Source organism: Patagioenas fasciata, chromosome 3 (assembly GCF_037038585.1).
Source record: "Patagioenas fasciata isolate bPatFas1 chromosome 3, bPatFas1.hap1, whole genome shotgun sequence".
Lineage (NCBI taxonomy): Eukaryota > Metazoa > Chordata > Aves > Columbiformes > Columbidae > Patagioenas > Patagioenas fasciata.
The window spans coordinates 91,576,662-91,599,622 of record NC_092522.1 but is presented as its reverse complement, the minus strand read 5'-3'; the positions used below and the strand labels follow the sequence as shown (position 1 = coordinate 91,599,622).

Below are 22,961 nucleotides of genomic sequence, written 5' to 3'. Positions count from 1 at the left end.
GAAAACTGCAGGAAAGTACAGTCAGCAGATAGGAAGTTCAGCTAAAATTAAAATAGAAAAAAACACTCAATTTTTTTAAACACAATATAATACCATGGAGTCATAGAACAGTTTGGGTTGGAAGGGAACAAGGGACCTTTATATCTCATCTAGTGCAACCCCCCTGCCATGAGCAGGGACGTCTTCAACTAGATCAGGTTGCTCAGAGCCCCATCCAGCCTGGCCTTGAATGTCTCCAGCAATTGGGCTTCTACCACCTCTCTGGGCAACCTGGGCCAGTGTTTTACCACCTTCATTGTAAAAAAATGTCTTCCTTATATCTAGTCTAAATCTCTTTTAGTTTAAAACCATTGTCCCTTGTCCTATCACTACAGGCCCTGCATAAAAGTCTGTCTCCATCTTTCTTATAGGCCCCCTTTAAGTACTGACAGGCTGCAATAAGATGCCCCTAGAGCCTTCTCTTTCCAGGCTGAACAACCCCAGCTCTCTCAGCCTGATATGATATATATGATATATATTTATGTGCTGAGGGGAAAAAGCTTATTCAGAGGGGAATTCAATTTCAAGTTAGGTCCACAGACATTATAACAGAGACCTACGATAAAATAACTTGCTAGCTTAACTTCAATAGTAAGCAAATACATACTTTAAACCAAAGATTACGCACTTGTAAAGCTGACAGGTGCGTGTAAAGTGCCTATGGAATTTTAGGTTAAAAAAAAGTTTCATAGTACAGAGAAAAATAAAGGAGTCTATTGCACTTTTAAAAATACAATTTATTGTTTGGAAAAAAAAAAGTCTTTTTCTATGTATTTTGCAAGGCTTTTGAACTGATCCTGATGATTTCTTATTTTATGTAACTGTTTAAAACTGTTAGTCCCTCAGTGTAAATAATTACAACATCAGTCTGCTCCACTTCACGGCTACTTCACAACTGCTTAAAAGTTTATTTATTAATCAGTTGCCTCTACTTCTGAATTAATTTTGCACTTCATAGCAATATTGCAACTCTCCAGATTTATAGTCCAAGCACACTCATGAAAATTCTTTTGAGATATACAGCTTTCAGATAATAAATCTCTCTGTCTTGGTAGAACTATTGCCCTGATACTGTCTGCTTTGACAGCTCTTTTTCTGTCATCCCTTTTTCTGGCATTTGCTATGCATTGTCCTACTGTCGCTGCATGTCTTACCTGTTCCATTTCTCTCTCTGGTGCTTAGACATTTTTTATTAGGGAGCCTTCAGAGCTCTTCAAAAGCATTTTTATAGGCAATTTTTCCTGTGAACATTTTCTCACTGATCTTTAAACTGTGATTTGGTTTTTCTGCTGCTGTATCCCTTATACTTCCACTAACCCCATTGCTGTTGCAATTGCAATTAGGCTATCTTAAAACCATCTATCTCAGACATTCCTGCAAAATTATTGAGATATCATTTGTTTAAATCTCTAGGTGACCTACTTCATGTGTTTAGTTACTCATTCCCAAGTCACATTACACTACTACTTCTATTTCAAACCCTAGAAAAATCTCCACTAACCAAAAATAAGAAACATAGCTCCCAACTTTTCCACCGATTGGTAGTTGCATGGTTTGAGGACCAGCCAGCTGTCTGCTCTGCACTCAGGAACGTGAAGATGCCTTAGACACCCTCTGACAACAGGAACATCGCCTCTTCACTTGGGTCGTGTAGGGTGGTAATTGGGGCAGGTGTTTGGGACCCTTGCAGAGAGCTTACAGGTTTGGGGAGAAGGCACAGGCTCCTAACTTCCACTTGTGTTTAGAAAGAACACTGAACTGTTTTTTCTGCCAGAGAAACTGCCTCTAACAACACATACAGAAAACATTTTAAAATATTAATATCAGGCAGAGAACATCAGTATTATCACTCTACATTGTTTCACTCCAAACCTCACCGCTGGATATAGTCTGAGCACTATTCTAAGCCTTTAATATTAAGCTTAACTTTTCAAAGGGACCAGGGTTAGGGTTTCTAAGGAAACCTTTTCTAAGGAAGGACATGAAGAAGAGAGTGTGGTAACACAGTAAACCTAGTCCTACAAAGAATTCCAGGAATGTGGGGAAAATCTGTAAAAGGTAGTGAAAAATGTGAAAAACACATCAGCTGGATCAAGCAGCATGAGCGGGGAAAAGGAGGGAAGCAAAATTCACACAATATAGCCAAAATTCGGGGTCTTTAAAGGCAAGAATTTGAATTTTAATCAAGGAAAATTGGAGGGGGGAAAAATGAAAGTTTGCCATAAATAAATACATTCATTTATGTTGCCTTTTCCAGTTAATTCTTAGGTATTAAAAAATGGCTCAGAAGTTAGGAAGACATTTCTAACTCTGTTTCACTTACCCTTTTTTGGTTGTCACTATTTGCTTCTTTCTGATTTTTATTTCCCTGAGTCTGAGTCTCCCACCTCTGCTTCCTCTTCTCATCCAAATTCTTACATGTCGTATTTTGGCTAATTTCTAAATTGCCCTCCCATAGCTATCTTATATCTTTCATTTACAGCACCTACAGCTTAATCTTTTAACACGTGTATATTTAAAACAAGTATCTCTTATAAGCTTTAACATGTACCTTTATGGCTATTTAGTATATTCATCATTTCAAATCAATAGACATCATTGTCAATAACCTCAGTCGTTAAGAAGATCCATAATAAAACCAATGTTACACCTTGCTGCAAATATCAAAAAGATGTGATGCCATGTAATGAAAAAAAAAAAAAAGGTCCAAAAACGGGCCTAGTTTTAAAGTGATCCATTTTTTACATTTTCCTCCACCACCAATGGTGTAATAACAAGATCTCATTTGAATTGACTTGGGAGCCTGGGAATGAAAAGTTGAGGAGAGAAAATCTTCAGTCTGTGCATAGTCAAACTATGGATTTCCTTGATGCAGGAGATTCAAATTATAGTGTCAATCCTAAAATGACTGGCTGGGTAACTTTATGAAAGCTAACATGTGTTGCATTGCATACCCACTTAATTTTATGCTTCAAGACATTAAACTGTATCATGCCCTGCTGAAAAAGAAGCTGATTTTCGTTCATGTCATGGTGCTGTTACACTGGGATAGGCTCATTAGAGTTAAATAAACAACATGTAAAGGAATGAGTATTTTTTAATAATTAAAGAAAAATTTTCTAATTCAAGCTTAGATAGACATTTTTAAAGTATTGATTTTTAAAAGCCATCTATTTTTTATAGTGTTATTCCAATCACATCAACAGAAATGCAAGCAAGCAGACAAATTCCAGAAATAGGACACACAAAAGCTGCCCTGAGGAAAAAACAGCCCTGGGCCCACACACTTAATAGTTTAAGTCTTACTGACAGATCAGATCATATCCATAAGCAAAGAACAGGGTTTAAGAAATAAGCCCCAGAAAGAAATCCACTTGGAATAAAAACTCCTTTCCTTTGTGTTTTGAAGCTGGGACAAAGGTCTCTGCAATCCACTGTGAAAGAGAGGAATCAAAGAGATGGTGCATGGGGAACCTTGTTTGAAATTAAGGAACTGTGCTTGTGGAAAGAGGGAGGTTACGGTTTCTTAAAGCAGTGTTTCTTGGTTGTTGCTGACTATAATTGCTGTTTTAGTGCATTCCTTGAATCTCCGGCCAAAAGTAAACAAGAGATAGTGAGGACAGCTACGGCACGGCCAAGTGAGGAAAATCTCTAATAGCAGTGGGCAGTCTAGAATCTGCCAATGACTGCTTGGAAAAGGATAGACTTGTTAACTTCTAGCCCCTTCTAATCTGCATTTTCTGTTAATCTGGGTGGCATATAATTTCATGGGGTTTTCAGCAATAAGAATAATTAATAAATACTTAACCGATACAGTCTTCTAGAAGTTTGGTCAGCACACTTCTAAACTTCTGAAAGCTGTATGGCTTCTTAAGGAGGCCAGGAGATGGGGATTTCTTTTGGCCTTAAAATCCAGCATTCTGTAATGCTCCCCAATTGTATGGTTGCCTCCACAAAGCTCCTTTAAAGTGTTTCTGTGGAACTTCTAATTGCTGTAACTGTCAGGGTCCTGGTGGTCAAATTACAGAGTTATATTACCTTGCCAAAAAGGAGTATTTGTGGGCAGTTAAGATGTTAGCAGTGCTTATATATGAGAAGTATTATGCGTGTTCATTCACAGTTATTGTGAACTTCTAAGAAAATATAAAATTATATACTGGAGAAAATATAAATTATTTCCTTCATAACTCACAAAAGCTCAGATGGCATTTTAAATAACAACAAACTGAGACTTAAAATTATTAAGTGTGTATCTTTTAATTAAGTGTTGCTTATAGTATCTTAAATTGCATTTTAATTATCATATCCTGCAGGATTACTATCTTTAAGTTATTAATTTATTTATAATTTATTTTTAAAATATTCCTTCTTTTGACACATACATTTTTGGAAAATATGTATTGCTTACAGAGAATAACTCCAGGTCATCTCCTCACAAATGCAACACCTAAGAGCACTTCAAAGGGTCATTTAGCCTTTCTATAATGTTCATACCCTTGAACAGCGACTGTGACTTTTTTCACTTTTAGGTGCTGCTGAGCACAGAACACAAGACATTCCAGTGACATCTACCAGAGACCAGATTTAAATCCTACTTCTACTAGCCTTGATCTAGCTTACTCTGACAGCATTATTAATATCAGTATGTCCCACGATCATAGAATCATAGAATCATTTCAGTTGGAAGAGACCCTCAGGATCTTCAAGTCCAACCATAACCTAACCTAACTCTGGCACTAAACTATGTCCCTAAGAACCTAATCTACACACCTTTTAAACACCTCCAGGGATGGTGACTCCACCACTTCCCTGGACAGCCTGTTCCAATGCCTGACAACCCTTCCTGTGAAGAAATTTTTCCCAATATCCCATCTGATCCTCCCCTGGTGCAACTTGAGGCCATTTCCTCTTGTCCTATCACTTGCTACTTGGGAGAAGAGACCAACACTCTCCATGCTACAACTTCCTTTCAGGTAGTTGTAGACAGCAATAAGGTCTCCCCTCAGCCTCCTTTTCTCCAGGCTAAACAGCCCCAGTTCCCTCTGCTGCTCCTCATCAGACTTGTGCTCCAGGCCTCTCACCAGCTTCATCGCCTCCTCTGCGCTCTCTCTAGTATTTCAATGTCCTTCTTATGAAAAGGGGCCCAACACTGAACACAGTATTTAGGGATTCTTTCAATAATGATGTTACAATGTGGTTTCTTGTACTGTGGGTTTTCAACCAGTAGACTAATCTACCAGCTTACTTCATCAACAGCTAGCTACAGTCAGAGGATAGAGAACAATTTCACTGCTCACATCACATGCTAAAGTTGACTCAGAAAACCAGAGTAAAGAAACTTCCACTTTTATTAACAGGGCCAACCTAAAACTAGAAGTCAGATCACCTCTGAGCCCAGCCTGAGTCAGTGGTTTTGCATGGGGTTACCTCTAAAATCACTTTATCTTGTCAACTCACTATTTAGGAGGAAGCCTGCAAGAAAAAGATATGAGGGATGTCTTTTCTGAATCTGCGAGACACTAAGCTGTTTAAAGGAAGGTAAAAGCATGATGAACTCATTCTTACTTTCCAGCAATACTGCCACTTCCCATAATTGGGCTGCAAATCCTTTTCACCGGAGTTTGTCTTCCAGCAAGCAACATTCAGAGCAGAGACTCACTGACCAACATCCTGAGCTACCGAAATTGTTAAGAGCCCTGGGAAATTCTGTAGACAAGATCAGAGTGAGAAGACTGGAGGCATTTCTCTTTCTCTTTTTTCAAAGTGAAAACCTTTGTTTTGCTTTAAAATTCTCACCAGCCTCACCTCCTTTGAGCCCTGGTATGTTCCCCACAAGCCTCAGCAAGTCTATCAGTTATTTGCATTAGTCCATGGAGGGGGAAAAAGCCTCCTGAGGACACATATTTCCTTAAAACTGGAGATTCCATGGCAATCATTGAAGTTCTACATTGGCTTCAGCTTATCCAGTAAATTTTGATCTTGGAAATAAAACACCAACAGGGGCAGGGCTACTAACTTTGTTCTCTCTTTCTTACATTCATGTTTCTTCTTAAAAGATAAAAAATGCTCAGGTAAACATTTGGGACTCTTTGGTGATCATTACCAAGTTAAGAATTCAGTAAATTAGAATTCTTACAAATTTTTAATTTTGAAGAATTTGCTATTTTCCCAAGTCTAACCTTCCCAATTTTGAGTCTCATGTGCTTTTGAAAAGGTAACTAATCTGGCTCACAGTGACTGTTTATTTGCCCTACAGAGTGATTGTCAACGCCATGTAAGAAGTGGGCGACCAACCAACTCTGCATAAAAACATGGTAAGGAATAACTAAGTAAAACATAGATATGACAAAGGGCCTCTGTTCCTTAAATGTTTTACAATATCACATGACAGAAAGACATCAGTCAACATTGCTACTGCAAATTGTCCTGTCACCAAAAAAGAGCATTTGGCAACAGCTTCACCAGAGATTTCCTTGTCACACACATTCCAAACCTGAAAACTCGTAGCTCACTAAATAAACCCAGCTCCATTGCTAAACATCACATGTAGCACTTCACTGCTACCATACAGAAATAGATCCAAACATCAAACCATCTGTTTTTTAAGGAAAAAACAAATCCCACACACCATTTAGCACCTTCTCCATCTCTTCAGTCTGTAGTTGTGTTCAATATTTTAATTCAACTATAAGGCAGCAGAATAATATTCGCAATTAAGTTAGCTTTTTCAACTCTGCAACAGTTTAATCCATCATTTTCAAAAATGCTTCCTACCCAAGCTATAAGTCAGAAAAAACTTGTTATGCATAGATTTGGCTTTATATTCAAATTCTGAGTCACAGCCTTTCAATATACTTAAACCGGAGCTTTGGAAACTACCCTTAAAAAGTGTAAAGATGTGGCTACAGTTCTTAAATTATCCTTACTGTATGATGTTTTTATAGTGCATGCTAACTACTCAATAACACTTGACCTTGTTTCACAGAAAGTGATTTTCCATAGATTAATATGTATCTAAGGTGATTTTATAACTGACCTTGGAAAAGGTCTTCTAGGATTCAACCAATTAAGCTCTAAAATTACGACATCTTTTTGTAATATTTCTACAAGACACACTATGTTCCCAGAAAGTTAAAGATCATACAGCATAGAATTATGAAGTGCATAACACATATGAGATTTCATTGCATATCTGCATATAAGTGTACAACTACTCTAAGAGATTTTGTCTGATACAGGTGGTCTTTCATAAAAATGCAAATCACTTCTAATAAAGAGTTAAGTCAGAATAGTCTTGAACACACAAACAAACCTGGAGAGTACACAATTTGGCTTTGTTATATTATCCAACACTTATTTAAAAGCTTTCTAAATGATTCCCTGATAAGCAGCATTCAATACCTAGAGTGTGCCCATTGATACTGTTACATATTTAAGTAAATCCTCTGCTAATATCTTGCCTAAAAAAAGACTACTGCAGACTACTTTCAAAAGTATTTTAACTCCCTGTTTAATGAAATAATTTATTTCTGAGGAATATGCATTTATAATTCCACCTGTACTCATTTTTATTTTGTATTTTATTTCTTACAGTCTGCAGTGCCCAGAATTTACTCATGTAAGCCCTTGAATTGATTTATGCTAAGCAGCTAGGCATCAATATTTCTGGATTCTGTTCCAAGCTGCTTCTTTGTCTTGTCATATAACTTGGATCAAAGTTGGTTAGACTCAAAATTTTAGGTGTCTCTACTTTTGGTTATTCATGCTGAGAAGCATGGAGCGTCATCTCCAAAAGTAATGAATATCTAACAAACAGCTTCAGTCCATTTCATTGGAAGCTTTAAGTGTGGAGCAAATCTGGAAAGAAAAACAGATTGAAAGGCAGAAGACTCAAAAAGTCATGAGGAATGAAAAAGTCATTGGCACCTCTTAAGGCAGATAGGATATTAATTATGAGAAAGTTAGTTTGTACAGAATCTCTCTAATGAGTTGACACAAAGCACACAGAGTACCAAGCAGATTAAGGGGAAAAAGACAAGGTTTCAATTCCCGTAATATTTCTCTCTCCTGCCGCCTCCAAGGAATCTGCCTCTGATTTGTAAAATCAGGTCTTGATGTATTTACATGTCATGTTTTCATCTAGAAAGAAACTACAGCAATATTTATGTGTCTCAGCTCACACAGACTTCCCAGCATTTGCAAGGTGAATTCCAAAAGTTGCAAGACCTTGTACAAACATACAGTATCATCAGCTTCCACCAGATGTGCCAGATTCCAAATTTCAGGTAATCAGAACACATTGTACTGCAAATGTGAACAGGAACAACATATCCAGTGTTCTCCCCAAAAATCCTCATACAAATAAGACCAGATCACAGAGTTAGTCACTGAGCTAGTCATAGTCACTCAAACAGGCTGGAGAAGTGGGCTGAGAGACATCTCATGAAGTTCAGCAATGGGCAACACCAAATCCTGTATCTGAGGAGGAACAACTCCATGCACCAGTACACAGCAGGGAATGGCTGGCTGGCAAGAAGAAAAGGACTTGGGGGTGTTGGTGAACAACAAGCAAACCATGCACCAATAGCATCCCGGGCTGCATTGGGAGAAGCATTGCCAGCTGGTCGAGAGAGGTGACCCTTCTCCTTTGCTCAGTACCTGGTTTGCTCAGTGCAGGAGAGATGTGGACAAACTGAAAAGAGTCCAACAAAGACCACAAAGAAGATGAAGGGAAAGGAGCATCTCTCCTACAAGGAACAGCTGGAAGAGCTGGGACTGGGAAAGGCTCAGGGTGGTCTCATCAATGTATATAAATGCCTGATGGGAGGAAGACAAGGGAGCCAGGGTCTTCTCAGTGGTGCCCAGTGACACAACAGGATGCAACAGACGCAGATTGAAACACGTGAAACTGTATGTGAACATAACCACTTTCTTTTTACTGTGGGTGTGGTCACACAGTGGTGTGGGTTGCCCAGAGAGGTTCTAGAGCCTCCATACTTTGAAATATTCAGAAACAAACGGACATGGTCCTGGGCAACCCACTCTGGCTGATCCTGTTTGCTCGGGGGGCTGGACCCCCTCTCAAGAGGCCTCCTCCCACCTCAAGCATCCTGTGATTCTCTGAGAAGCCAAACTGCACCACTCTGCCTTTCCTACGGAGAGGTCAGCACTAGCAGGACTTGCCCAGCAGACATCAGCAAAGCCAACGTGTGAGCTGCAAGACTCCTCCACAGAGAACCAGGAGCATTGACACTACAGGGGCTTTTAGTCACCCCTGCCTAGGCCCTGCCACCAGCACAGGATGTGCTGTGGCACAACAAAACCCAGCCTGCCCTTCACAGACAGGGACTCTAGCCCTTTCTCCAACGCCCCTCCTCACACTCTCTCAGGTTGCTACATATCTCAGTATGCTGGAAAAATACTGTAATAGGTCAAAAATAGCATAGAGGGAACAGGTTTTCCTCAGAGGGTGCGCACCCTCATCTCATCTCCCCTGCTGTGGCAAGCCTTCCCGCCGCCTGCAGCCCAGCCGCCTTCCGCAACGGCCCGAGGCGCTGCCTCGGTAACTGTCATGGCGGACTCCCCTTGTGGGACCGAGGAACTTCCGCCTCGGTACCTGTCACAGCGGAAAAGCCCCTGCGTCTCCCGTCGTCGTGACGGCTGCGCCACAACCTGGCGAGGGCGACAGGGAGCGGAAGGAGTGGTGTCACGTGGGCGCCTCCCAGGGTGCAGCGGGCGCTGGCGTTGGTTGCCATGGTGCTGTGAGGCGCCCCCCCCCGCCGCCATGGCGCTGTCCGTGCCGCCCCCCGCCCGCGTCTTCGCCGAGCTTACTCCGGCCCGGGCCCTGACCCCGGCCCCAGTCCCGGCAGGGCGCGGTGGTCCCCCAGGGCCGCCCCGGCGGGAGGTGCATGTAAGCGGCAGCGCGGAGCTGAGCGCCAGCCCGGACCGGGCGCGGGTGTCGCTACGACTGAGCAGCCGGAAGGACGCGGCCGGGGCGGCGCGGAGCAGCGTGGCCCGACGGCTGGAGTACATCGCCCAGAGCGCCCGCCAGCGCGGTGTCCCGGTGAGAGCCGTCATCCGGCCTCCGCCTCCTGCAGCGCCGGGGCGGAACGCGGGTTCCTCGGCGGCGCTGGGCTCCCAGGGGCCCCTCAGCCGCGGGGTCCAACCGGCACCTCCCGGGGCCTCCCCGACCCCGCTCGGCAGCCGGCGCGGTACACCGCCTTCCAGCCGGCGGCGAGAGTAGCGGCGGCTGCACTGGGACAGCCCCCAAGGGCAAGGCGCCCACTGGGGGCCCCGGCCCAGCCGGCTGGCAGCGGAGCGGGAGCGGCGTCTGCAACTTTTGGGGAAGGCACCGGCCGCTGGGGCGCCGCTGTGAAAGCCTGTGTGTCTTTGGGAGGTGCAGCTTTGCCAGCCGCAGCAGAGAAGGTGTAATGTCGCTGCTCGGGCTCTCCACCAGGTCACTTGTTTTGTATGTGGAAACCATCCTCTTTCGACTGTTGCATCTGTTCGTGTAATGCAGCAGACTCGTGTGCGTGCAGACGAAACTGATAAAGGGGGACACATCAATGTAACGTAACCTATTCATGTGTGCAGGTGTCAGTATAACTATGTGATTGCCATAGCTTAGCGACAAACACTTACAGAGCTTTTTCCTTTATTTTTCTTGTTCCAATTAAGTAAGGAGGTCTGAGAAAACGTCAGATGTGATCCAGATAGCTGAAGTGACAGAAGCCCCTTGTAGTCTCAGAAGGTTCCTTTACCTGAATAAGTATTCTGGCCTCAGCAAGTCATTTTATGACAAGAAATGCATAGTCTTGCTTTTAAAGCTTTGTCTGTACTGTAAATGCTCCGTATGGGTGATATTTGTCCTTGACAATGGTGGTGCTGATGTTTTTGGATTTTATAAAACAGTTTTGGACAGTGTTCCACACCTAGGACTCTTAAAAACTGAACAAAGCCAATCTTTGATGGAATAAGTGGTTGCTTTTGAAAGCTGCTTACTATTGAAGTTCCCCAGGAAATTTGTGTCTTTTTTAGCATATTCACAAATGAGCTGGGGAAAAGAGAAATGACAGAGTTTGCTATCAACACCAGATTATTCAATGTAGAATTTAAAAAGAAATAATTGCAGCTTTTCATGATGTTGCATGATGTTACAATAGAATTCGGTATTTGTAAATGCAAATTCAGAGAGTAAGTTACTTGGCCTAAATAGTGATGTGCTTACAGTGGAACGGTGTGCTCACATCTCCAATGCTGGAGCTTTTTTCCGCCAAGAAAATAAGATGTACTGTTTTCTTTTAAAACTCGGTGATGCTGTCTCTAGTAGCTTAAATAAAGCATTTGTTCAGGAATAAAGGCAGCAATAAGAAAAGACCCCATAACCCTGATTTAGGAAAAGCTTGTATTGCAGCCATGGGACTAGATGGTAAGGAGTCATGGAGGCTGCCATGCGCTAGATCCATGATCCTGCTCCCGGTGTTTTTCCCAAACGCATGGTTGGGTGTGTGTCTGTCATGGGGAGCACAACTCCATTGCCAGCAGAATAACTTGTTCAGTCAGAAACAGTGCATTTTTGTGTGGGCTTACAGGCTGAATGCTTTCAGTTTCTATTAATTGAGTTAACAGGAGTTTAAAGTCTGGTGGATTTCAGGAGGAAAGGGAGAAGACAAAGCAACTCGTGGTGCGTTCATTTTTATTAGTAGAGAAAACTATAAGCTTTGTATTCACCACTGTGGTGGGCTATCAGATCATGGGATATTTTCTTCTTGGCTGCAAATAAATAGCTCTTTGTAGTGTGGATAGATTAGAAAAGAGAGTTGCACGTATTTACCCTACAGTGAATCCGAATAACTGACTTCCAGTTTTGACATGAGCCTGAGTGAATCAGGGTAACACAGAGCACTCACACATGGAGGATGGCACACAAAAAAGGAGTAGGCACGATGTTAAGTAAGTGAGCGTGCTTTAGAGGGACTGTGTGCACTGCTGCAGGCTAGAAAAAAAAAATGCAAAATGAAGTATTACGGACAAACAAATTCTTATATTTGGGTATATGCAGTCAGATTCAGAAATGTAATGGGAGCAACTGAGCACTGGTGGAGAGTGGACCATTTTTACGTGAGAGCATTCAGTGTCTTATTATAATCATTTCACAGTAATCGTTTGCTGTTTCAGAGATGCCATGTGCTGGGAAAGGGAAATGTTAGCTCTTTCTGCTTACTTGAGGGACTGTAAAATGCTACTTAGCTTGTGGGCTTCTCAGTGTTAGCAACGTGTTAGCTCTAGGGAACTCTGAGAAAAACAACATGAAGTTTGTTGGTTTGGTTTGTGTTTTTTTTCAGAGCAGTTCCCCAAGGTATAATTTTTAGTACTTTGTTCCATCCAATTTTAAATCACTCCTCTGCTGGAGCTTTTATTTGCCTTGTAGCTTTTCTACTAACAACTCTCACTGCTGGCAATTTGTTCTTAACTGCATTTGCTAACATCACTTGTAGCTACTATCATTCATAATCTCCATATGGTTCTAGTTGTTGCAAGCTTATCTAGGGCCTCCTTATAAATCAGCTGGCTATTCCATGTATTTATTTTTAATTAATCCATAGAACAATTTCCTTAACCCTTGTTGCTGCTGCGGTAGGAAGTGTGTGAGATCAGAAGTGCATAACCTTTGCAGCAGCAGGAGCTTGCATTAGCAGCTTGTCAGGATGCCTGGGGGCAGCACCTAATTTCCATATATATTTACACAGGATTTTGATCAGAAATAGATGTACATAGTAGCATTTATTTATAGAGAGCTGTAAGTATATGCAGCACTTCAGAGCACAGAATCTGCTTTGAAGGCTGCAGGGAAAGTAAAATCAGTTGGGAAACCAATCTCTCTTATTCAGCCCAGCTGCTCAGAAGTAATTTTTTTTTCTCCTTCTGCGGAAGCAAACTGATTTTGTATTTACCACTGTCGAGGGTTAAGATTGCGGGGTGACAATCAAACCCTGGCAGATGTATTGTTAACCTCCTCTCCCCCCAACTTCCCCCTTTTGCCCCTCCCTCTCGCCCCTTCCCACTCAGGACAGGCGATCGGGAGGGAAAGAAGGACAGAGAGAAGAGAGTTGGAAAAGTTAAAGATGTTTTACTAATGCTACTAATAAGAATAGAGAAAATAATACAAAATATACAAAACCAATCTTGTAAGTCTCAGCAACTGCAGAGCCAGCACCCAAAGTCCTGGATTAGGCTCTGTAGCCAACCGGAGCTGGATTCAGTCTCTCACTAGGCCTCAGTTCGCAGGGACGACCAGCAAGGTCCTCTCCTAATGTCAGCCATGAGGAAAACAAGGGGCGAGATCCTCGTGATCTCCCACTTTTATATGAAGTATTCACGTGAATGGAATGTTATACACCGTTGGTCAGTCTCTCGGTCACCAGTTTCTCGTTGCCCCTCTCGCGAGATGTCCATCCGTGCTTATCAATAAGTTTGCATTCCATTGCTGGGTTTAACCAAAACATGTGTCGGGTTCTCCAGGAAAATGCAGCTAATATGAAGGCTTTAGCTGACAGGCAAAAATTCACTAAAAGAGAAACTTGTTTTTTAACAAAACCAGGACAACCACCTATGATTTATTTGGGTAGTGGTGTAGAGATGACACTTGTTTTCTTTAACCACTCTCTCTAACCATTGGCATTGGCCATCTTGTTTAAAAATAACAGTGATATTTTTATTGTACCAGTCTGAGTGTTATTTAACAAAACAAACAACCCAGCTCACAAACTATATCCAGTGGACTCTGACTTAAGAGTTTGTTTGTACTGGGATATGTCCTTGGCTATATGTCCAATACTCTCCATATTTTCAATCTGTTATTTAGGAGTCACTGTTATGGATACACATCCTTCCAGTCGGGGGGGGGGGGGGGGGGGGTAAAAAAGAATAAAACTACAAAAAAACCACCAACAACTTAGAAGTTTTGCTCAGTCAGGTATAAAATCTTCTAATTTCTTTATATCCTTGAATAAGAAATGTAGAAACCTTCATAAGGCATCACCTTTTTTAGACTTTTAGAATACTGCATATTTTAAGAAGTATCTCCAAAGTATCCAAGTATCCTTACATTTGCTGAGTACAAGTCTGATTTTTACCTTTCTTAAAGTAACTGTTACATATACTTCTGTTATTTTTTGAATGGATATAAAACAGCAGAAACTTCTTCACTGCAGATGTTTAGGTGGTTGTTCTGTCCATCTAGTGCCAAACAGAACAGACAGAGTGAGGGGACAAGAGGCTGGAGCACAGGTAGCCGATGCCCAGCTGGGGTACGCACTGACTGTAGGTGCTTATTGTCCTTAACTCTCCAGGGACACTAGGGCGATCGGACTACTAGGAGATATGCTTAGGTGGAAGAAGCTAACTTTTGATTGTTTAAATATTTTTCATAATGTAAAGTTATATTAGATATACCAGTGCAAATGTACAAGTAAATTTTAAAAGACATTTCCAGGTGCCTCCAGATTTTTTTATTTATAAGTACACATACCAGTGTAGCTTACCACAGTGGTGCATTAGCATACATTTCCAAACTATAAACATTTTCCCATACTAATACTGGTCTTGTGTTTCATAAAACGGTCTCACGGGTTTGTTAAAGCAGTAACCAGGAGCAGAACATGTAACTTGGCGGCAGGTAGGCTTTTCTCCTACTGTATTGTTATATAGCTGTCTCCTTGGAGTGTGCTTTTGCTGATCATCTCTTTAGTTTTTTCCCTGTTCTCTTCTGGGAAAAGGAGCAGTCATTCCTATAGACAGTGACAGTGTCATGAGGGTGGTCCTGTGAAGAAGAAATTGTTCAGAAGTAGCCGATAGGTAGGAGGAAGAGCTGTGTAGATTTTTCTTTTTTTCCTGTTGAAAGGAAAGAAAATATAAGGAAAAGAACAATTCTAGACCTGCTGTTGTAAGCTCAATGGGATATTGACTGTCTTTCATTTTTCTGTTTACAGCACCTGCAACAGTGATGGTTTATGTCACTGCTGGCTCAAAAAATGGGCTATATAGGCAGAATGCAAGTGCAATTATGTTAAGAATTGTTCAATAGTTTCTGGGGTAATTGAGTTATCACATAACAATTATATTAATTTGATTTTTCTTCTGTGGTTCTTGGTCCACAGATTTAGAAAATGGAGAAAGTTATTCTTGAAGTCCACAATACCTGACACATCACAGTTGTAGCTCTCCCTAAGTCACAGTGAAAACGCTTTTTCCTGTGGATATTGCAATCAAATGGATAGTTCCTCAGCCAAAATATGAACAGAAGACATAAGCAGCAGGAAAAAGGCCTTTTGCTTTTTGATGTAGTCCAGGTCCTGATTCCAATTTAAATTCTATCATCACCTACCTGTCTTTTCCATATCTTTGTCCAAACACACCCTCAAACAGGAACAACATATCTAACAGAAGATGTATCACAGGAGGCCACCTCGATATAACTTGAGCAATTATTTTCCATCCATTTATCTTCAATAACACATACAGCTACTGTTAAATCTAGTGGGATAAAAATAAGCTGTGAGGGAAATTTTATAATAGATGGCACAAAATTATCTTCCACGGCAATTGCACTGATCTTGCAATAGTGCCTGGAGCCACAGGATGGCACTGTCCTTAAATACACAGGAACCTTGCAGAGGGCAAAACCAAATTAGAAGACTTTAATCGGTTCAGCAGGAAATAGAACTTTTTTTTAAAAAGGCTTAAGGAGCAGGACCAAGGAGAAAACAACTGCACTTTTTCTGTGTTTACCCTGAAGTTTTATATAGCTATTTCTGTAAAGCATGAGTTGTAGAAGAAAGTTTTTCTTTGTGGTTATTTCTACAGGATATGTACATGTTCTAGAAAAAAAATCTTTCTTGTCAGTTGTAATTGGATTCCATCATAGATAGTAACATTTGCTCAGTTTTGTAAATTAAATGAGTTGTTGGTGCTGGACTGATGTGAGCACTCTTTATCAAACCAGAGCCAGCGACAGTGCCAAAGTGCCTCAAACCTGTGGCTGCAAAAGGGCAAATATGTGTTTTAGGGACTAACTAGTCCTGGTCCTTGCCCTTACTAGAAGAGATTATGCAAAATAGGACCATTGTGCTTTTCAATGAGCACTGCAAATCAATCATAACATTGAAATTTCAGAATTTGTTTATTGGAGGCTGCTGTGCAATGGTAATTATAGATCTTATTTTCTTTATGATATTTTCAAAGGAAAATGCTTCTCATTATTAATATCATTTATATAAACTTACGCATGTATACTGCTTGACAAACTTGAAGAATTTAACCTCCGTAGGAAATATTCTGACACAAAGCATGTTTTGATATGTGTCAACACTGAAAGCAAATATTATTTTGTTATGCAAGTAAATTTAATAAGTAAAACTTTTTCAGTAATTGGAAGGCTTAGTATCTGCCTTGTTATGGTTTCTGGGTATTAACTGCAAAGTTGTATATACAATTAAATTGTAAACAGTGCTTTTTGTTGTGTTGTAGTAATTTTACAATAAATTGTTCATCCAAAGTATTCACTTATGAGGGAAGTGGGTGAAAGAAAAGTGATTGATAGACCACTAGCAAGCTGATCAAATATGCAGATGTAAGTGGAGTTATTTTGTATCTTAGTTAGATCAGTATCTTATTTACAAGTTTTACAGGATTTGTTAGTGCTCAGCGCAGCCATTATGTTGAATAATATAGCTGCTGTTAATGCACAAGTGTCAATGGTGGCATTAGCCTCTTTTAAGGGTTATGATTCTGCCAGCATAAGATTCTGCTCAGTCATTGTTCAGATCACCTTGCTACAAGCTGCTACTGTTAAAATATCTTAAAATAAGGGCCTGAAAAGCACTTTTCACATACTAACTTTCTGAAAAATATTAAAGCTTCCAGTTTTTGAACTAGGTGAATTTACAGTTACACACTGATACACACGGCTTCTAGCTAGCAGTCACTTTTAAGATGTAATTGTTCTCTTCAAGTGAATAGCAGCAAAATTACATTGTAGAGCTACTGTATAATTTACCTTAATGTCAAGAAGTCTTTAACATCCAGCTAGTTTTTAATGCAAGAGATTTGCATGGAAAATTCCAAATTTCTGTTGCTAAGTCATAAGTAATAAGCCAAACAGTTCAACTTTTACAGGACACAATGTATATACATTTCCAACGGATGCTTAATTTCTGTCTTTTAAGATTATATTCTTGTACTTTGTTTTAGGAAGAAAATATGACTGTAACAGAGGATTTTAGTAGAGTAGAAAATACTTACCAAATGGAAGCAGAGGTACGTATTCAACCTAACCAAAAATAATAATTAACAAAAAAGAATATGAAATTTAGCGAAGACCAATGACAATTTGCAGACTGTCTTTCCCCTTCCTGAGGAGCAGATGTTCTGTACAGTAACGGCAGCATTGTCTAAATAAACTATTGCAAGACTGCAGTTTAAAGCAGAGTTCAGTTGGAGTCTTCTGTTGTGTGCAGGACTTGTTTTCTGTAATATAGAAATAATAGTTTTCTTCCCAGATGACTGTGTGCTTTTTAAATATTATACAGTGCTACAGAAGGGAATACTTGGTTCTGAGGCTCGAAGGTTGTCACTCCATGGCAGTGTCAGCAACCCCCTGATTCTGCACTCTCCTTCACCCCCAGCCCTTCCTGCCCTCTGCTTCTCGCAAGGAGATGTACTTGGGTGATAGGTCAGCTCAGAAAGCTGCTGCAGATAATAGCTTTTACTTTTTTCAGATTAGCTTTTATTTTTTTCCATTATTTTAGCTCCCTGAACTGAAGGCAATGCAAGGCAGAGGACAAGAGTGGATGGGGGACAACAGTGGTGTAGCAGCCCTAATCTAGATCTGCTTAAGCCACAGTTGAACAGCACCTGGACTTTTGTTTATTCTGCACGACTTTGCCATCAGCTTGCTGCAAGTAAAGCAAAACTAATTGTTTCCTAGATAATTGACTTGGAACTCTGTAGGTAAAACGTGCTGTGTGAAAGCTAAATATCATGGGAATAATCCCGTTTAGTTCAGAAGCAGCTCAAGGGAGTGTATTTTCGTATGTCCATGCCACAGTAAGAAATAAATGCTGTGCTGCAAACATTCACTGAGGGAAATTGTGTTTTCAGTCAATGGGTCTTTTTAGAGCATCAAACTTTGATCACTACCCAGCGAATTTACAGATTCTTGTTAAGTAAACCTGGAAGCCTGTAATGAAATGATAGCTGTTTTATAGAGCTGTTGTTTACAACCCTCTAAAACAGAGTTCAGTCTCTTTAGTTTGCTTGTTTGCTTTAAGGCATATTCTCATCTAAATTACAGCAATAAATACAGAAATAATAGAGAATTTGGAAAACAAAATTTGGATTTTAAAATGAGTCCTTAGATACTTAAATGGTGTGCATTAGTGTCATGTTCTGAATTACTTCAGCTTCACAAAGTAGACACCAACTATCATGGGTGCTTAAATCACCATGTTTTTAGATAAGCTATACTTAAAAATTAATAAAACTATATTGAATTATTATTTAGGCTACAGACAAGCTTAAGCTTACAAATTCAGTCTTAAGTGGTAACCTAACCAGCCATCTCCTTTCTGCTATTAATTTTTACACAGCAAAGATTGTATGTGGAAAGCAAATTACATGGATTTAGTGTTCATTTGTAGACAGCTTGGACCAGCTGTAATTGCTGTTCAGAAGTTGTATGGCTGCCTAAGACCTGAGTGTTAGCATTTGAAAAATCCAGCCATAGTACTGCTGTTTTGGCTGCCTTGTACGCTTAAGTAGCAGTATGGTAGGGTTTTTAGAAGATTGAAGAAATTCCCAGACAAATAGCTATTTTAAAGTATAATTAAGCTTTCAAGATATGCTTTCAGCTGTAAGGAGATAAATTTGAATTCATGCTATAACAAAGGAAAATATGCGGAAGAATGAAATTGCGTAAGTCACAAAGCTCTACAATATCTTAATCACAATAGTTCATTTATTGCATGGCGATCTCATGGGATGAAGATTATGTCGGCTTTGTGCATTTCTTAATATACTTGCCTCCTTACAAACCATAACTTCTTGTCCTTTACAGCCTTACCCAAACCTTGGGATGTCCATAATGGTTTTGCATACCCTCTTATTACTTTTTCACCCTTTTAAAACTTAATCATAATTTTACTGAAGAAAAAAAAAAAGCACTGCTTTGCATTTTAATAATAGAATCTTAGAATGGTTTGGGTTGACAGGGATCTTTAAAGAACATCCAGTCCAACCCCCATGCTCAGGTATCCTCTGCAAACATAAGTGGAATTTATTTAATCTAGCTCTAAATGAAGACTGTGATTTTTAGGGGGAAAACACCAACAAAATGCGCAGCTGTTGCTCAGTTACTTTCTGCCTGTGAGGGTACCTGACTGTGTGTTTATTTTTTAACAATAATCTTCCTGCATGCCCAGGACTGCCCCAACCTGAGCAGCTTAAGACCCACAGTTCTTCTATTTGATCATTCTTTTGTTTCATCTCCTTGAGGGAACTAATCTTGTAAACACTGATAGCAATCTGGAAAAGATTATGACAGTCCTCAGAGTGAGACTTTCAACTTCCCACAAAATACAACTACGACAGTTTTCTGGCAAAACAGCACAAGATGATGGATGTACGCTTTTTGTATATGGCAAGAACTCCCACAGAAGAAAGAAATTTAGGTTTAGTCTCATATTCAGACTTTTTTCAAATTGGTATTGCACCTTCCAGAAAGTGAGCCAGCCCCTGAGTTACAGATGAAGGGCATGCAGCTGAGATGAAAATGCAAAACTGGTGCAGTTCTGCACAACAGGAGTGACCTTTTGTCCATGTAGAAGATGGAATTGCCCTGCTGCTCCATCTTGGTCAGTTTTTAAGGCCCTAAGCCCAGCTTTGGCTCACTTGTGTGAAAAGCTACAGAGCCAGTGCAAGGATTCAAGCCAGGATGAGGTACATGTACTGCACTGAGAGGCTACCAAGGTTAACAGGTCGTGTGCATTAATTACTTTGTGATAGTTGTCAATATCAATTTTTTACCTTACCCTGTATTAAATAGCCCACTCCTCTCTCACTGAGAAATTCACCACCTTTGAATTATCTCATTTTCCCTGAGGTAAAGCTGTGGTATGCAAACAAGAAGTTGCTGCAGTGCAGCTGCTGTGCCATAGCTTGGATTTCTGTACTATATACTTTCCCTGGGATAGATTGCTGCATGGACTGCACCAGTCACAGGGGTGACTGGATGTCACAGGGGTTGGCAGTGGAATTTTCTTTACCACAGTGTTTTTCTCCCCCTCCTGTTGAAGCTGTATCACTGTGCAAAGGGAAAGGGTCAGGGATCAGAGAGAAGGTGAGCCTGACTTGGTGGTGAGAGCACTGTACTGGGAAGTGAAGATGAGGGTTTAGCACTTCTAAAAAAGTGTTTGGGACCCAGGATTTCTGATTCCTGAATGCTGTAGTAGCTCAGCATCATTTCACTCCTGGCATCTGTGTTCTGGCACTTCCCCATGTGGAAGGCTCTGGATCCAGGGCTGATGGTGATGTCTGCTTTCTAGCACTTGGTAAAGCAGCTGAATTCCTGATGCAACAATATTTAATGCTTCTTATTGTCAAAGCCACACGCAGCTAGATATTTAAATTGTTTTTAATCCAAATCTGATGTGCACAGTTCTCTGTAGACACTGGAGTCTGTTCAACCGACACAGGGTTTTGAGCCTACTGCAAGCTAGACTGTGCTAGGCCTAGTTTAATCTCACAGTTCAGGATTCTTCAACCTAATTCTTGGAATTAAAATGTAATTTTCCTTCCTGCACAACATTTCCCACATCATTTTGCTTGGGCTTCTGCATAATTAACATCTAGTGATCTAAAAAGGGAAGAATTGGGATGCATCGTCATGTGTTCCACAGAGCACATTCATTCTTCAAATTGTCTGCATACCAAGAATGCTGCACTTCCTCGCGAAAGAATATTTCTTAATCCTCAGTTTTAAACCATTTTATGAACTTCTCTCTGTTGCAAACCTAATGGTAGTCTCTGGGGCAGTATTAAAATGTTCCAAGTAAAAAAATGTTGGAGTTACATACAGGACAAGTACATTTAGTTAGTTTGTACATATCTGGCTTTATACTGATTTAAATACAAGTGTTGAATCTTAGCAGAAAAATGACAAAAAAATTATTTGTATGATGTCTGTGTTCACTCCCAGGTCTGTATTATATTCAGTGATTTTGGAAAAATGCAGAATGTTTGCAATCTACTCATTGAAAAGCTAGGAACCTCTGTTACCATCAGTCCACCTCATTTCTACCATACACCAGAAGCTGTAGACACCCTTCGGTAAGTTCTCTCTCACACCACAAATTTTACAGCCTCAGATAACAGTTAATATGAATACATAATTTATACTGTTTGCAATGGGAGCAAATAGTTTCCTTCATACCTATTAAAATTTATGTTCAGATGTTTCAGTATTTGTTTTTAAATATGACTTATAAATTAGTACTCTTCAGCCTAGAGGATACAGCTTGTTCTTTCTACAGTGTCTCTGTGCAGAATGTAATAAAAAAATATTTTCCAACTGATTTCCATTGGAAGTATAATCTGTTGTGAATATTAGGTCAACAGAATTTGACTTTGGTTACATCAGCACGTAGATTTAATTTGTATTTATTCATGAAGGTGCAAGTGTGTTACCAGATGTTGATAATTCTAAGCAACTTTGCCAATTCCCATTACTCTTAGCTGCTGACGTGATCTGAAAAGAACCACGTACGGTGCTTGTTCAGCATTAAAATATGCTACTTTGAAGCTCATGGTCTTGATATTTTTGGCATTAACTATTCAAAGTCCTGTTTCTCCCACTGACATTGGGGGGGCAGAGAGAAGTTTATTCTTGGTTGGTGTTTTCCCTCTTTTAAATAAAATAATTACGCTTGGTCCAAGAAGTAAAATCAACTAGCTGCTGGTAATGGTTCTGGAGATGTCAGAAGTGTATCTCAAAGGTATCTACCAGGCAGGAGCTTGGACATCAGGCTAGTGAGGTTAAACAGGTTCTAGTGCGCCTTACAGCTGGGCCACCCAAGTGCCTGTGGCAAGGCTTGAACTCTTGCTCTGCACCACACACCATGGATGTCTGCAGTGTTAAAAGGCTTGATGGTAGTAAGATGCTGACATTTCCTCCACACACTCCCTCCTCAAAACTTCTAAATAATCACCCAGAACCCAGAGGAAGGTGATGTGCATTACATCTGTGTAGTTACAAAAGCTGAGGCATTAAAAATATGCTTGGCAGGAATGCTTGTACAGCAGTTGGCCCTGCTTGTTATTGTGCTGGTTTTTCTACCTCTCAGCCGTCAAGTATGTGTTGCTGCTGTTGGAAACACGCAGAGGAAAGCTCAAGAAGTCTGTCGACTGTTTGGCCAGTCATTGGGAAAACCTTTATTAATAAGAGAAGAAGAAACAAAAGAATGGGGAGGCCACATCGACAGTCATCTGTCAAACTTCCCAGATTCACTGACTCCGCAGCAAAGAATCCAGAATGCTACTGCTTATGCTTCTTGTAGAGTGTTTGCTGTGTTTGAGATAAAAGGAAAAGAAAACAGAAGAAACAAGCTTCTCTAGAAAATCTCTAAATCCTACACATTTTCTTAATAAAATTTTTACACTTTCTTAATTTTTTTGTTATTGTATTTTACTTAATTCTTATGGTAGAAAGTAGAGTTAAGAGAGGACATTAAGAATGCAGGTTGTGCATTGAGCCAGCATAGACGGTTTCTTAACATCTGTTCAGGTGCAAAAATGTAGATTAACTTTTTCTTTGCTTGTATCATTTGAAAGAAGCACAGTGCACGCTTTTGTAAAGAGCGTAGTCAAAA

General features: G+C 40.3%; 1 protein-coding gene across 1 annotated transcript; it reads left to right on the top strand.

Annotated features, from left to right (window-relative positions):
* Nucleotides 1-9,768: 9,768 nt before the first annotated feature.
* Nucleotides 9,769-22,759, top strand: IRAK1BP1 (interleukin 1 receptor associated kinase 1 binding protein 1). The gene is made up of 4 exons (XM_065834980.2): nucleotides 9,769-10,102; nucleotides 17,290-17,355; nucleotides 21,293-21,423; nucleotides 22,437-22,759. Exons 1-4 carry the CDS (start codon nucleotides 9,824-9,826, stop codon nucleotides 22,705-22,707), a joined length of 747 nt encoding a protein of 248 aa, XP_065691052.1. The 5' UTR covers nucleotides 9,769-9,823; the 3' UTR covers nucleotides 22,708-22,759.
* Nucleotides 22,760-22,961: the final 202 nt, after the last annotated feature.

Coding starts and splice junctions, on each gene's coding strand:
- IRAK1BP1 (XM_065834980.2), top strand. CDS start 9,824: ATGGCGCTGTCCGTGCCGCCCCCCGCCCGCGTCTTCGCCGAGCTTACT. Junction 17,356..21,292: donor CTTACCAAATGGAAGCAGAG/GTACGTATTCAA, acceptor GTTCACTCCCAG/GTCTGTATTATATTCAGTGA. Junction 21,424..22,436: donor GAAGCTGTAGACACCCTTCG/GTAAGTTCTCTC, acceptor TCTACCTCTCAG/CCGTCAAGTATGTGTTGCTG.